Below are 15,074 nucleotides of genomic sequence, written 5' to 3'. Positions count from 1 at the left end.
TAACTTATAAGTACTCTGTGCTAATATGAACTCATGTACAGTGTTATAAATAGAACTCATAAGGCTGTGACTGCACCTGACACACATACACACACACGTTTGTCTCTCACAACCCTTAGAAGTCTGATAAGATTTACCATTGATTACCTACTTGACATCCACGTCAGCATGCTTCTCTCAAAGAGGCTCCGTCTGTCTGTATAATGGCTCCTATTTCCTATCACTAAGACTTACTCGCTTAGAAAGTGCCCTACTTTGTCACCCAGAATCCTTCCCTTGGTCCCTTCCCCTACTCCTTTAACTACCCAAGGCTTCCTGCCAAAGGGTTTATGTGAGTTATGGAAGTGCCTGACTCTGCTTAAAGAACATCTCCCTTCGCTCCTGCCTCCTCCCTCTTCCCTCACCTACTTTCCTCCCTACCTCTCTCTTACTCTATGCTCATGACGAGAGACAAAGTGTTCAGAAGCACAGGCGCTCTGGGGTGTCGGTGGCGCCCTCTGGCTGCCAGCATGGTAATAGATCCTGTTGTCTGTACAGGGTGCGAGACTGTGTGTTTCTCTCCTTTTCGTGTTATCTGTATAAGTGTTTGCACTACATTAGGTGTCCACATATAAAACAATTTAGGGCCTATGCCATTAGTGAGTTTTTTTGTTGTGAATTCTCTCTCTGTCTCATGCTGATGTTGTTCCCTCCTCCTCCAATAAGTCCATTCTTTCCCTGTCTCAGCCTTTCTGTGTTTTCTGTCCTCTGTGTTTGTGTGTTTTCTGTCCTCTGTGTTTGTGTGTTTGTGTATTTTCTGTGTGTGTGTGTCTTGCTCTTCGTATTTTTCTGGCTGTCTCTGAATCTCTCTGATCCGCACACAGTGATGCAGGTGGTGAAGGAAAAGAGGGGTAATGTCGCTTTCTCTCTCTCTCTCTGTCTCGCTGTCTTTCTCTTTCTGCCTTTTTCTGTCTTGTTTGCTCTTTATGCCTGCTCTGCCTGTCCTGTAGCTGGCGTTTATTTCCAACTGCTCTGTCTGTTTCGTTTGTCCATTCCGCCACGCTCTTACCGGCTCTCTCACACATAGGACACAAAACCAAGGGCAAGGTCAGCCCCTTTCTGCTCACTAGCGCTAGCTGAGGGGTGGGCCGAACAGTTTTTTTTCTTATTTTTACTTTATGTTGACAGCTTACGATTCAGCTGATCAGCTATTGCTACACCCTGCAGTATGTGGACACCTAACCGTGTTAACATACATACCTGTGTCTATGTGTTTGTGCGTGTCTGTTTCTGTGCCAGTGTCACGTTTGTAGATTGTGGTACAACAGCTGTCCCGATCAGCCTGTAAATGTGGCCCATCCTGAGCTCAGGGGGAGCAAGGAATTTGAATTCTCTTCAAAGGGACTGACAAACATCTGTCTCATCAGAAATCTTGCAAATTGGTGTGGCTGTCAAATGACTGACTGGCATTAATCTGTGACAAATGCTTTAGACAAGTCTTTAGACCAGCCACCATGGAAAAGTCTTTAGACATGCCACCAAGAGGCTGTAGACAGGCAGACAGAATGCAGGCACAGTAGGGCTTGTAGCAGGCCTGCAGACAGAAGCCAGCTAGAATCCATTTAGATGTCTCAGGCATGGCCTGGACCCTTGCGCCCAGAGATAAGACCATAACTCGATTTCAGCCAATCAAACTGCCCACCTCGCAGAGCGACTGTGCCCATTGGAGATGTGTATCGTTACTTTGACTAACGTGAGATCCAATTAACCAGCCATTTATTTTCTGGGGGAAGGGAGAAGAGCTACATAGTCCACAGTGGATCAGAAAATGCCAGGAGTCGCTGAGGAATGCCTTCCTGACGCTGGCATCATATAACACACACACACACACACACACACACACATACACACACACACACACGCAAACACATACACATAAACACACACACATACACAATTAGAGCTCAAAATAATCTGCCATGTCTTCTTTTTCCACCACAACTAAAAACAGGCTAACCTGATCCTTATTAGAGAGTATGCAGGTGACAGTTATAACGCTGTATCGCTATAAGGTGGGTTGGTTGACTTTGGACAATGCAATACTGGTGTTTGTTTTACCTGATATGGTAGCTTGAGAAACAGATGGACACACTAGACATGGACAAACACTGTATGCACTAGAATGGGGCATTTCTTTAGTCATGTAAAAAAAACAAAGAATGGTGCCAAATTAATTTGCTCACGTTGGGTTTGCAGAACCCTTGGCTGTCACTCTTGTGAACGAAAGTGAGCGGTTCATTGTGCCTCTGCTAATTTGTACGAACATGTAGAGAGGACTGAGAGTGCTGTCCGGTGCGTTGCTGTAGAATGGCGTGCGTGTATGCGTGTGCGGGAGTGTGGCTATGCACGTGCACACGCGTGCACATGCTCGAGGCTAAGATTCTGCTGCTATAGTGGCGCGAAGTCATATGACTGCATGTCATGTGACATAGTCCTGTGCTCATCATGTGACTGTGGTACTACTCAGACACTGGGACAGGATGTCATATAGCAGGAAAGGAGGCATGGCAACTAACTCAACTTGCTATCACCATAGCAACTGAATTATATGCGGGTTATGGTGCATGTCTGCATTATGTATGCCTCATGCCTTATACAAAAGTGTGTGAGTGTGTGTGTGTGTGTGTGGGGGGGGGGGCGCGTTGAACTTATAACTATGATAATCAAAGTGATGAAAGTAATGTGGGCAGGCTTATGTGTGCATATTATTTCATCCTTAGTATTAATTTATTGGTAAGTATGTGTGTGTGTGTGTGTGTGTGTGTGTGTGTGTATGAGTGAGTTTGTGCATGTATGTATGTGAGGCTCAGATCTAGTGACAGGTCTGATCAAATGCAGCCTTACACCCTTTCTTTCTCTCTTTCTGCTATGTGTGTCTCATATTGATGTTTTTTCTTCCTACAAACCCTTTCTCTCCCCATAACCCTATTTCTATGACTTTATATGTTTGTGTGACTGTGATTGTGTGACTGTGATTGTGTGTGTGTGATTGTGTGTGTGTGTGTGTGTGTGTGTGTGTCTCTGACCCTCTCTCATCTCTTCAACTGGCCACACCTCCAGCGGCGGCAGCGGGTAATCTCACTTTCTCGCGCTCTCTTCCTCTCCCTCACGCTCTCGCGTTTGTCTTTTTCTTGCCTCCTCGCTCTTAATGCTTGTCATGCCAGTTACACTGCTTTCCTCTTTCTTTTTTTTTGAATCTGTTTGTTCGTCCATCTGCAGGTCATTCCTCCTTCTCTTTCTCTCTCACTGTCACTGTTGTTCTTTGTGTACCTCTGAACTACCACCAGTGTTAGGACTCAAGACACACACCATCATTAAACCAGGTGGTAGGTCAAAACTATCACCTTTGAGCATTTGAGCCCACCTCATTATTCAACCATCTGACCTTAGATGGGTGTGTATATATATATACAGTATGTAACTGCATCTGCTGAGGGGACATAACACTGGAAACACTAGAGCACTGTCCTGTGCAGATCAGAGGGCAGGAGAGGACAGAAGGGAAGAGTAGAACAGCACAGTTAAAAGGCCACATCTTGATGTCTTGAAGTCTTTTTCTTGTATTGTATAGTTAACAAGCTTCTAGCAGTGCAGTTTAATGTTTTCAAAGAGAAGAACTCAGAAAGATTGGTGTGGCCTACTTGCCAGGGCTGTTTTGCAGTGGGAGCGTGGGTCAGGTGGCTAGGCTGGTGCTCAGACACAGCTGGATGGCCACCAGAAGCACAGCTGCCCCTCCGGCTGCTAGGGTTCAGAATGCATTTCCTGCAGGATTGGTGAGGGGCCTGGTTTGAAGCCTTACATGTATTTAGAATGACTCCATACTGTGAACTGCTCTAGAGCTGAGAGTATTAGATAAAACAGATCGTGTTGAGGTTCACGTTACAATGACCAAACACAGAGACCTCTTTAGGTGCCAAGACTGTTATAGGTGCTGGTATTTGCTGTGTGATCATTGTGATTGACATGTAAATAATGCCCCCTCCTACATAAACCATTTTCCTAAAAACTCTTCTCTTATATGAGTAAATGTTTTTAGAGATCCTCCATCCCACTCCTACGTTTACTCTATTTTTTATGCATTCAAAATAAAAAAGATGTAAAGAAAATCAAGATGACAAAAAAAGAAAGAAAAAAAAAAGAAAAGAAAAAGCTTTGACTGGCCATTCCCAGTGCGGGGATGCCTGAGACTGCTGTGTGCACTGATTGGTTCAGCTCTCATGCTGCTGCCGTGGCAGTACTATGAAACCAGCAAAGACTGATGGGTAAACGGAAGTCAGTAGTCAGTACAGCATGGATTGAGCTGAGAAATGGATGCTACATCCACTGAGCTGGATTTCAAAACAGCATGGGCTGCGTGCGTGTGCGTGTGTGTGTGTGTGTGTGTGTGTGTGTGTGTGTGTGTGTGTGTGTGTGTGTGTGTGTGTGTGTGTGTGTGTGAGAGAGAGAGAGAGAGAGATGGGCTTGCTAAACTAACAGCAGGCTACATTCTCAGTGTGAGCTCTGTAGCGATGCATTGCATCCTACTGTAACTGGACTGTGTTGAATGCATAGCAGGCATGTCTAGTAACTGGTCTGAGCTACTAACACCTGAAATCATCACCCACCTGTGCCAGCTATGGGTATCTGTGCCCAAGCAGTTACCCATGTTCCAACCTGGCACTTCACCTTTGACTCTCTTTAACCATGTGTGTATGTCTGTGGGTATGTCTGTGTGTGTGTGCGTGTGTGTGTGTGTTTCTGTGTTTGGGGTGACATGTAGAGGAAGCAGTAAGGGGAAAGACATCAGTACCATTAAGTCCCTGCGTGTGTTGAGAGTGCTCCGACCCCTGAAGACCATCAAGCGCCTGCCCAAGCTCAAGGTGCTGCTACTCAGTGTCTTGCAGACTGTGCTTTAAGTCTTTTCTCAAGTTGTCTGATGATGTTCAGGGTTTTTGATAATGGACGTGATGTGTTAACAATGTGCTCTTTGTACGTCTCTCTTGACGTAATCCCTCTGTGTCAAACTGTTTCTCTGCCTTCCCAGTCTGTTAGTTTCTCCGTGTTCTCCATTTGCAATTGTCAGCGTTTTCAGGCTGTGTTAGATCATGTTTCTCCATGTTCGACTGGCCATGTGTGACTGTTATTTTGTGTGCTCAGGCTGTGTTTGACTGCGTAGTGAACTCTCTGAAGAACGTGTTGAACATCCTCATCGTCTACTTGCTCTTCATGTTCATCTTTGCTGTGGTGGCAGTGCAGCTTTTCAAGGGCAAATTCTTCTACTGCACAGATGAGTCCAAGGAGTTTGAGCGTGACTGCAGGTCAAGCCCCCCCCCCACACACACACACCCACACACAAACACACACACAAACAAACACAGGCACAGACACAGGCACAACTGTAGCCGTCTGTTGGCATGTTGTAATTAGAGGTTGTATGTTCAGGGGCGAATACCTAGTGTACGAGCGAGATAACGAAGTGCGGGCGCAGAAGCGGGAGTGGAAGAAGTACGATTTCCACTACGACAACGTGCTCTGGGCCTTGCTCACCCTCTTCACGGTTTCTACCGGAGAGGGATGGCCGCAGTGAGTACAAAAATTCATAACGCAGTCTGAGAAGGAGTCCAGTTTAAATTCAGAAGAATTTTCAGATGTAGAGCTTTGCCTCAGTATAATGTTTTACTGGCTTTTAACACACTTGAATCAGGTCACCGAGAACTGAACAGAGAATGCTGAATCAAGCAAACACTGTGTGGTACAGTGATATGACCCTTTACCAGAATGCTGGTCCAGATCAAAGCAGAGAGATCTCTCTCTCTCTTTTCCACAGGGTACTGAAACATTCAGTCGATGCGACTTACGAGAACCAGGGCCCGAGCCCGGGCTACCGGATGGAGATGTCCATCTTTTACGTGGTGTACTTCGTGGTCTTCCCCTTCTTCTTCGTCAACATCTTCGTGGCTCTCATCATCATCACCTTCCAGGAACAAGGAGACAAAATGATGGAGGACTACAGTCTGGAAAAGAATGAGGTGAGAGGGCAAGAGAGAGAGTCTTCCATAAACACCCAGTGTTACAAATGTCACTAGTAAAAAGAAAACTTTGCAGATCATTCACAGTGTATAAATCCGAGAATAAACTTGTCAGCTGGCTTGAAAGGCACTGAAAAATCTAGAATATCTGGTAGAGAGTGTGAAAAACTCATGTGTGAGCTAAATATCTATTTTGTATTTCAGTCCACCTTCATGTAAACTTATACCATGTGTTTGCAGAGAGCTTGTATAGATTTTGCCATCAACGCCAAACCACTTACTCGACACATGCCTCAGAACAAGCAGACGTTCCAGTACCGCATGTGGGAGTTTGTAGTCTCGCCGCCATTTGAGTACACTATCATGGCCATGATCGCCCTCAACACCATCGTTCTCATGATGAAGGTGGGCTTCCTTCCTCCAGGCCTGCTAGTGGCTGCGGCCACAGTTTGAAAATCTGCAAAGAAGCACGGCACAGTGTCTTGATGACAGATTTGTAAAAGAACTGACTATGCTCTTCCTGCAAAGTCCAAACACTGTCCAAAGCATAGGCAGCAATAGATGGTGATACTATTTTTCATATCATGAGGTTAAGTAGATAATTTGACTAATGCAGTTCCTTCTACTGCTAAGAAGGAATATTTAGAAAAGAAAATCAGTTTGTAGATTGCAGGGTTGGAACAAATACTTGTCACAAAAGCGTTCCATCAGTAACAGGGTACTGGGTAGTAGTGCCACACTAGCTATTACAGCTATTACACACTAGCTATTACGTATTAACTAATAGGTTCTGAGCAGATCTGATATGATTTTATATGTGTGTGTGTGTGTGTGTGTGTGTGTGTGTGTGTGTGTGTGTGTGTGTGCGCGTGCGTGTGCATGTGTGTGTGCATGCACGTGTGTGTTTGTGTTTCTGCATTTTCAGTATTATGGAGCTTCAGAGACCTATGAGAAAATGCTAGCCAACCTGAACATTGTGTTCACATCGTTGTTTTCCCTGGAGTGTGTGTTAAAGATCATCGCCTTTGGAGCACTGGTGAGTGAGTGTGCCCCAGTGTGTTGTGGCGGAGCGTAAGGTCATGAGGTTATATGTTTGTACATGGTGGCATGGCTGTGTAAATAATATTACACATAGGACAACACTGAAATGACTCAGGGATGCAATCAGGACAATAAATGAGAAGGATGTCTGTGGATTGGAGATGGAGAGTGAATGGTCATTATCTAAATATATAAATAATGAAAACAGGGGATTAGGAAACAAAGACTGGAGAGGAACAGGAGTAACTGTAATCAGCATAACGTTGGCAGGTCATCCATGCAGGTGGAGAGAATGCAGGAGGCAGGAGGATGGAGCTTAGCTGATGGAGAGGATGTGGGTCTAAATTAGCCTTGGTGGGTGGGAAAGAGCCGCTATGCATACACAGATATGGGCGGATGTGTGCGCTGGATGCTACAGTCGTACTGCAGGTGCTAGTTAGAGTGGAGCTTTGACTACAGGCATTCATGAAGCCATGCAAAAATAAGAATTGCACAGTCAGCATATGTAACGCCAAACCATGAGGCACCACTAGAGGGACAAAGATAGCAGGACAGAGAAAGGGAGAAAACTGGGAAGGGAAAACAGAACAGCGTCAACAGAAAAAGAAACAAGGCCACTTGCTAAGTGTTTTGTGTGTGTGTTTGTGTTGGTGGGGAGGGGGGGACATGTCTGTCTGCCCATTGTTGTCTCACTCCAGCCTGACAAGCACATTTCTGTCCTCTTACCACAGAACTACTTCAAAGATGCCTGGAGTATATTTGACTGTGTGACTGTACTTGGCAGTATCACTGATATTTTAGTCACAGAGCTAGGGGTAAGTGCTTTCTGCAGAGGGGCTGGGTTACTCTGTGTGTGTTGGGGGATGTGTGTGCGTGTGTGTGTGTGTGTGTGTGTGTGTGTGTGTGTGTGTGTGTGTGTGTGTGTGTGTGTCGGAGATACATGAGTACCCCCACTCCATAGGATCATTGCTTGCTCATTGAAGTGAAGCTCTGAAGGCCTTATATAATAGTCCCAGTTTGGCTGTGGGAGGTGGTGAGGTGTGTATGACTCCCCTTGCCCTCATGCCCAGCCTAATTCATGCCCCTGCCAATATCAGCCCTCCACCTCTTTTTTAATTACGCGCACGCATGGAATATTGCAGTCCCATGATAAATCAAGATCAGCCAGGATAAGGCTGTTCTAAACCATATTTATGTGTGCGTGTGTGTGTCATAAAGAACCAGTGTCTTTCAGGAAAATAGCAACACCTGGTGGCTGATCATTGTACAGGCATGTTTTGGAAAGTAACATGCTTCTGTAGGAAATGTTTGCTATCTCAGACTTTGAGATACAGAAATATTGCACCCATTCCTCTTGTTTTTCTATTGAAACGACAAAGAAACCATAAAGCAAACATTTTAAAGCATTTGGTGCAGATCTTTTTGATGTTGTTTTATGTGGGTTTCATTGTGATTTCAGTATTGCTTTAACAATTATGTTTGGTTAGTTGCTACTGCAGTACCATAAGTTGATGTTATGATTTGAATATAGTATGCAACTTTAAATTAATAATGTTTTTGATTAATTGTCTGCATAATGACTATTCATTTCTTGTTTTATCTTTTTTTCTACATGCTTTAATCTCTGCTATGTTGGCGGCTACGCCCTCTGATGAATTCATCCAATCAAAATGCACTATGAAACTCATGTGTCCATCTGTGACCTGGCCTGGCCAATCACACTGGTTGTTTTTTCAACCCCCCTAAAATGCTGCTATAAACCATGCATCCGAAACATCTCCATGCAGATGGTGTGTAATTTTTTTTTGGAAATCTTAATGCATCTGTTTTCCTCTGTGGATGCTGGTGATGATGATGATGCATGTGCTTGAGTTCTGATGAACTTGTGAAACCTCTGATAACTGGTGAAATACACACACACACACACACACGTGCGTGTGCATGGATGCACACATATGTAGAACCTTCAGTGATTCAATAACATAAAAAAAGAAATAAGTAATATGAGATGTATAGTTTCAGGTTGACTGCATGCTCCGCCTCTCCCTTTTGCTTTCAAAAACAAACATATAGCAGGACAGAACAAACATGTAAGCAAACACACAGAAATCTAACCACTCTCATTGCCTGCTGCTGAGGGTCACTGATAGGCCTGTTGCAAAGATGGAGGAGGAGCTTTACTCAGTTGAGGAATAATTCTGCAGTGCTATTGGTGAAGAGAAGACTTGCATGCACACACTGCATAGTCCTTAACCCCTACCCCTATCTCTGTTCCCTTCTTGTGCTCAGGTGCTGGGTTTAAGGACATATCTACATATACGTACACATACTTCATACGTACTGCACAGCACCACTGATTCCGTTTACTGACTCAATATCAGCACATTTGCTATGTGCATCAAGGACCCTACTTTAACTCATTGGTATATTTGTATACAATGTATTTATATATAAAATGTAGGGTTTTTATCCCATTTTTTTTACCTCACTATCCTTAAACCCAGAACCTTTGAGGCTGGCCCCTGCCAGGCCCCATGTGACAATGTTAGCTGCTCTTAATCCTTAGCTGTGTGGGCTAGCATGCCGTGGGGTTGCTGTGTGTGGTGAGCCTCTCAACCCTCCCGATCAGTGCATTTGATTGACTGACATGTGAAGTTAGGCCTTCTGCACCTCCTTCCCTGAGTGGGTGAGGATGATTGGGAGGTTTCTGTCCGACGTGTATGAGTCGCCCGCCCCTCCCCCTTTCTCTCCCATTCGCACTCCCTCCTTCCCTTGGATATGCTGGGCCTGCTCAGTCTTGCCAGTTTGACTTTTATTTTCTAGCAGTTTTGCACCTCCCCTAGTTTGTAACACCCCTCTTTGTTTTGCCTACTGGAAAAAATAAATTATGATTCAATCATCAACTTCTATCTATCTATCTATCTATCTATCTATCTATCTATCTATCTATCTATCTATCTATCTATCTATCTATCTATCTATCTATCTATCTATCTATCTATCTATCTTTCTGTCTCCTCTTTCCTTTTCTGTAGAATAACTTTATCAATCTGAGTTTTCTGAGACTCTTCAGAGCTGCTCGTCTCATTAAGCTGCTGAGGCAGGGTGAAACCATTCGCATCCTGCTCTGGACATTTGTCCAGTCTTTTAAGGTAAGACTCTCTCTCTCTCTCTTTCTCTCTCTCTCTCTCTCTCTCGCTCTCTCTCTCTCTCTCTCTCTCTCTCTCTCTCTCTCTCTCTCTCTCTCTCTCTCTCTCTCTCTCTCTCTCACTCACACACACACACACAGACACACACACACACACACACACACACACAGTATTATAATGTAAAACCTGGTTTTGCAAAATTCACTGGAATAATTCATGGAGAACAGCTTCCTTCACTCTTTTGAAGGTGAAGGTTAAGTCCTAACATATTGTAAGTATAGCATATATACACAAATAAATTTAAGTTTACTCAAACAGTAGATGTGCTACATTCTTAATAGTAGACAGAATAAAGTACAATACCATAACAAAGAATGCAGATAGTCTACATCCAAACCTTGCGGTTCTCTGCAGAATTTAATCATTTTTCAGTAAAAGCTCTCTCACTTAGCTGACGGCTGGCCTGTGGGTTTTCTTGCGTGCAGGCTCTGCCATACGTGTGCCTGCTCATTGCTATGCTGTTCTTCATCTACGCCATCATCGGCATGCAGGTGAGGTGGCACGTGGAGCCTCCCCCTCCTTGTCTCATTCCCGCGCACCTTTAACTTCGCTAAACAGCAGCACTCACTTAATACCAGGACACAGATAGTTCTATAGGAATGTTGATTGTGGTACGGTAACCTGGCCCTCACACTGTGATGTTGATACAAAACGGCATGTCCTGCAGCTGTTTGGGAACATTGCGATCGAGGAGGATGGAGACAGCGCCATCAACCAGCACAACAACTTCAGGACCTTCTTCCAAGCGCTCATGCTGCTGTTCAGGTGCGGGGCCATCTTTTGTGTGGAACGTGCCATCTTTTGCAGTATGTAGCTCCATCTGAGTGAGTGTGTGTGTGTGTGTGTGTGTGTGTGTGTGTGTAGGAGTGCAACTGGAGAGGCATGGCATGATATCATGCTCGCGTGTCTGGGCTTGAGGAGCTGCGATCCCCTTTCGGGGAACCCAGAGCCAGAATGTGGCAGCGAATTTGCCTACCTCTACTTTGTCTCCTTCATCTTCCTCTGCTCCTTCCTGGTGAGAGCTTCTCCTCTTCCTCCCTTTCTTCCTCTCCATGTTGTCTTGTGCTTTCCTAAACCTTAGTTCTGTTTCAGGCCTCAGGCAGGCACTAGGTGAAAGAAAACAGACACCACCTGCACAGACTATTTGGGTGTTCATAGTTTTTGAAGTGTTAATAAAAATGTTAATAGTAACTTGACATTTAAAAAAATAAACTAACTGTTACCTTGTGGGTGCTAATAGTATGGTTAATGGGAAAGGTTTTTTTTTTTGTTGTGTATGCATGTGTATGCGTGTGTGTGCATGTGCGTGCGTGCGTGCGTGCGTGCGTGTGTGTGTGTGTGTGTGTGTGTGTGTGTGTGTGTGTGTGTGTGTGTGTGTGTGTGTATGTGTATAGATGTTGAATCTCTTCGTGGCTGTTATCATGGATAATTTTGAGTACCTAACACGAGACTCCTCCATTCTGGGTCCTCATCACCTGGATGAGTATGTGAGGATATGGGCAGAGTATGACCCAGCAGCCTGGTAAGTCTCTTTGAAACCTCAATAACACATACGCCCATTCACATTAACAAACTCACACACACATACTCACAAAAATGCATTCCTGCACTAATAACTATCTGGTGTGATTTGTAACCACCAGGTAACTCATAACCTTTATACATGCACACTGCCATAGTAACACAGTAATTGCTTATTATGCACTCAATATCAGTAAATCCTTTATACTAAAGATTTCGGTGTGAAATAATGTCTGAATAAATTTCACATTAACATTGATTATTTTTTTAGTGCAGCACTGTGACAGTCACTGAAACCCAACTAGAACATGCAGTCTTTTTCATATAAAAAGTCTGAATATGATGACATTTTGGTGTAATCTTTTTGTTTTAAAATAAATCTTTTTTTAAGTCATTTAAAAAAAATGTAAATAAAAATCTAGCACCAAACCACCCCCAGCAATAGTATTCTAGTCAAAGTGATTTGCCGAAGGAAAGAATACTTACTTCAGGTGCCACACACACAGACTTCCTTCTCTTGACATGTGAATAGTCTGCTTGGATACTTATTTGTCTGCTCACATGTACCCCCCACGTACATTTTTCTAAACAGTTGAACATACGTGTGAACTGACCCAGTGCCCTCTAGAACACAGAACCCTGCCTATCTTTCTTGTCGTCTGACATGCCGCAGGGGCAGGGCCTTGCCAGGACCTCTAATGAGCGGCCACTCCCCCGCTGTGCCCCGTGGCCAGCTCATCAGTGACACTCGGCCAGCAGTGCCCCCTCTGGAGAGAGGGCAATATGGATCTCAAAGATCCATGCATTTCCTCCTCACCATCCCAGTGGAAATGGTGGAATCCTTGGACCCCTATCCTTGCACGCTTGCCCTCACCTACTCATATATTGGAACACTGTAACCCAAACTTACTGTGCCGAGCTCCTCCCCCACCTCCCTCTAAGGAACACACTAAGTTTCTTGGTATCCGCATTCAGGGGCCTGTCACCTACCTGCTGCACACTAACCCTCGCTGTAGGAGTGCACACAGAGGGCAGGGTGAGGCAACAGGGAAAAAGAAAAGGAAAGAAAGAATCAAATAAACAAATATGTGGAGGAAGCGATACCAGGAGACTGGAAGTAAGGATTACAGAAAATTATTTAAACAACAGAATTTCAAAGGGCCAGTTACAAAAGCAGCCCCAATGGGTGACGAGCGAATGATCTAATGTGTGCTAGTGTGTGTAATCTTCCTGTGTGTGATCTTGTGATCTCCTTCCTATGTCTCTGTTCTGCATTGTGTGCTCTAACTTCCCTGTATTCTTCTTGCAGTGGGCGCATTCATTATAAGGATATGTACAGTTTATTGCGAGTAATCGACCCCCCTCTGGGCTTAGGAAAGAAATGTCCTCATAGGGTGGCCTGCAAGGTTTGACTTCCACTAAAAAACTAATAGCACCTGCTAGCATCCAGAATGGAATGAATGTCGCTTACCTTTTTTTTTCTTAATTTTTTTCTTTTTTGGTTACTTTTATAACATTTTTTGCACACTCACCATTTCGACTTGCATTCTGATCTAAAAAAGAGAATGTGCAGGACAATGCAGATACTCTAAGAAGCATGACGTGCTCCACTATGAATGTCAATAGAAAAAAAGGGAAAAAATATTTTTGAAGAAAACAATAAAATCGTGCATCCTTGGTTCTTTGTTTTATTGGTTTTGTTTGTTTGTTTGTTTGTTTGTTTGTTTGTAACTCAATTTTTCTCGTTTCTTTCACTAGCCCTAGATTACATGGTAGTGTGCATTGTTCTGGGGGGAGGGGGACAGAAACTGCATTGACGTAAAGTGCCATAGCGCCGCCCTGTCTGCAGCGGGACTTTGTGCCTGTTCTGAAGCCCCGCTGCTCTTCTATGCAACCTGCTCCCCGGTTACATAGAATGCCGCCCTAAGGCCGACAGCAAATACCCCCCCCCCCCTCCTTCTGCCCCTCTCTTCAGCCCCTCCCCACCTCCCAGCCAAGATCAGCCTAGATTACAGAGCCTCTCTCTGGCACCAGCCCAAACCAATAACCTTCTTTTTTCTGTTCTCCCCTCCCCACCACCTTCTTCTTCTCCTCTTTCCTTTCGGTTTTTGTTGGCTTCCTCTTCTCCTCTCCCCCTCCCCACGCACCCGGTGTGGTTTTATTTATTTATTTTCTCGGTCGCCCAGTGGCAGGATCAGTTACAGGGATATGTATGACATGCTCAGGCAAATGTCGCCACCTTTAGGCCTGGGGAAGAAGTGCCCTGCACGGGTTGCGTACAAGGTAGAGGCACTGACTCCGAGAACGGCCAGCACTGTGTGTCGTACCTGTTGGTGTTTACTCCTCCTCGTTTTTTCTTTGTCTCCCTCTCTTTCTTTTGCCCCTCCTGCGTTCTCTGATGTGAGGCAACTGCTGTTGTGGTTTTTGGGGTGGGGTTGTGTTAGCTGTTAGCCAGGCCGATCCACAGGGAAGCGGGAGCGGACGGGCCTTCTCACTGCTTTTGCACCGCATGAAGACACGCACACACACACACTCACCCACACATACACACACACATAAACATGTGAACACGTACACGTTCCCACACACACATCTGTTCATGCAATCAATAAAATCTTGTTTCGTTTTAATACATTAGAGATACATCAAATAAAATTTTAATGCATTAAAGCAAATGCCAGTGCTTTAATGTCATCAGATAAAATGCAGGCAATGCAGAAAACAGAAGTGGTGAAGTAATTGTGGAAATAAAGACATTCTCATTGTTCCTCATGAGACCAAACACACAGAACACATATTACACATACCACTGCACTCCTTCCCACACAGACACATTCAGGCAGAGCCACATGTGCGTGTGCAGCAGTGCTGGGAAGGCCTGAAGGACTTCAGTCCTCCGAGTCCCTCAGTCCTGTGGATGGCATTCCTAGAGATACTCTTACCTTTCTCTGCGGACCAGCTCTCTGTCTCTCTCCTTTATTTTTACATACACACAAACAAACACATGTACAACACACACATCAATGTGTCCTGTTTCCTTAACTAGGCAAAGGTAGCTCATAGGCAACGTAGTGACAGCAATATTTTTCTTGAACTTATGGGACACCCAGTCTGGAGAAAGTTCCAGTGATGTGCCGGAGTTTGTTCGGAATACTGTTTCGAGAGAACGTAATTGTTCCCACCCAGACATTAATGCCTCTGTCAATGCAGTAATAATCGGTTTCTGGCCCCTCCTCTTTGCATTCTGTTTCGCCCT

At 44.7% G+C, this 15,074-nt stretch overlaps 1 protein-coding gene across 12 annotated transcripts in view; it reads left to right on the top strand.

Moving 5' to 3' along the window:
* cacna1aa (calcium channel, voltage-dependent, P/Q type, alpha 1A subunit, a) overlaps nucleotides 1-15,074 on the top strand; it is an 86,458-nt gene that overhangs the window by 48,617 nt on the left and 22,767 nt on the right. For 8 of the 12 annotated variants that reach the window (XM_035531210.1, XM_035531195.1, XM_035531189.1 and 5 more), the window contains 14 exons: nucleotides 4,799-4,898; nucleotides 5,176-5,336; nucleotides 5,461-5,601; nucleotides 5,846-6,047; nucleotides 6,288-6,452; nucleotides 6,973-7,083; nucleotides 7,820-7,903; nucleotides 8,876-8,878; nucleotides 10,124-10,240; nucleotides 10,723-10,788; nucleotides 10,965-11,062; nucleotides 11,162-11,312; nucleotides 11,692-11,819; nucleotides 13,128-13,224. In XM_035531210.1, coding sequence (XP_035387103.1) covers nucleotides 4,799-4,898; nucleotides 5,176-5,336; nucleotides 5,461-5,601; nucleotides 5,846-6,047; nucleotides 6,288-6,452; nucleotides 6,973-7,083; nucleotides 7,820-7,903; nucleotides 8,876-8,878; nucleotides 10,124-10,240; nucleotides 10,723-10,788; nucleotides 10,965-11,062; nucleotides 11,162-11,312; nucleotides 11,692-11,819; nucleotides 13,128-13,224 — 1,624 coding nt within the window. The remainder of the gene's footprint in view (nucleotides 1-4,798; nucleotides 4,899-5,175; nucleotides 5,337-5,460; nucleotides 5,602-5,845; nucleotides 6,048-6,287; nucleotides 6,453-6,972; nucleotides 7,084-7,819; nucleotides 7,904-8,875; nucleotides 8,879-10,123; nucleotides 10,241-10,722; nucleotides 10,789-10,964; nucleotides 11,063-11,161; nucleotides 11,313-11,691; nucleotides 11,820-13,127; nucleotides 13,225-15,074) is intronic. The other 4 variants (XM_035531202.1, XM_035531220.1, XM_035531193.1 and 1 more) reach the window with 1 other exon arrangement.

The sequence above is a fragment of the Electrophorus electricus genome, chromosome 1, assembly GCF_013358815.1.
Source record: "Electrophorus electricus isolate fEleEle1 chromosome 1, fEleEle1.pri, whole genome shotgun sequence".
Lineage (NCBI taxonomy): Eukaryota > Metazoa > Chordata > Actinopteri > Gymnotiformes > Gymnotidae > Electrophorus > Electrophorus electricus.
This window is presented reverse-complemented; position numbering and strand designations above follow the sequence as displayed.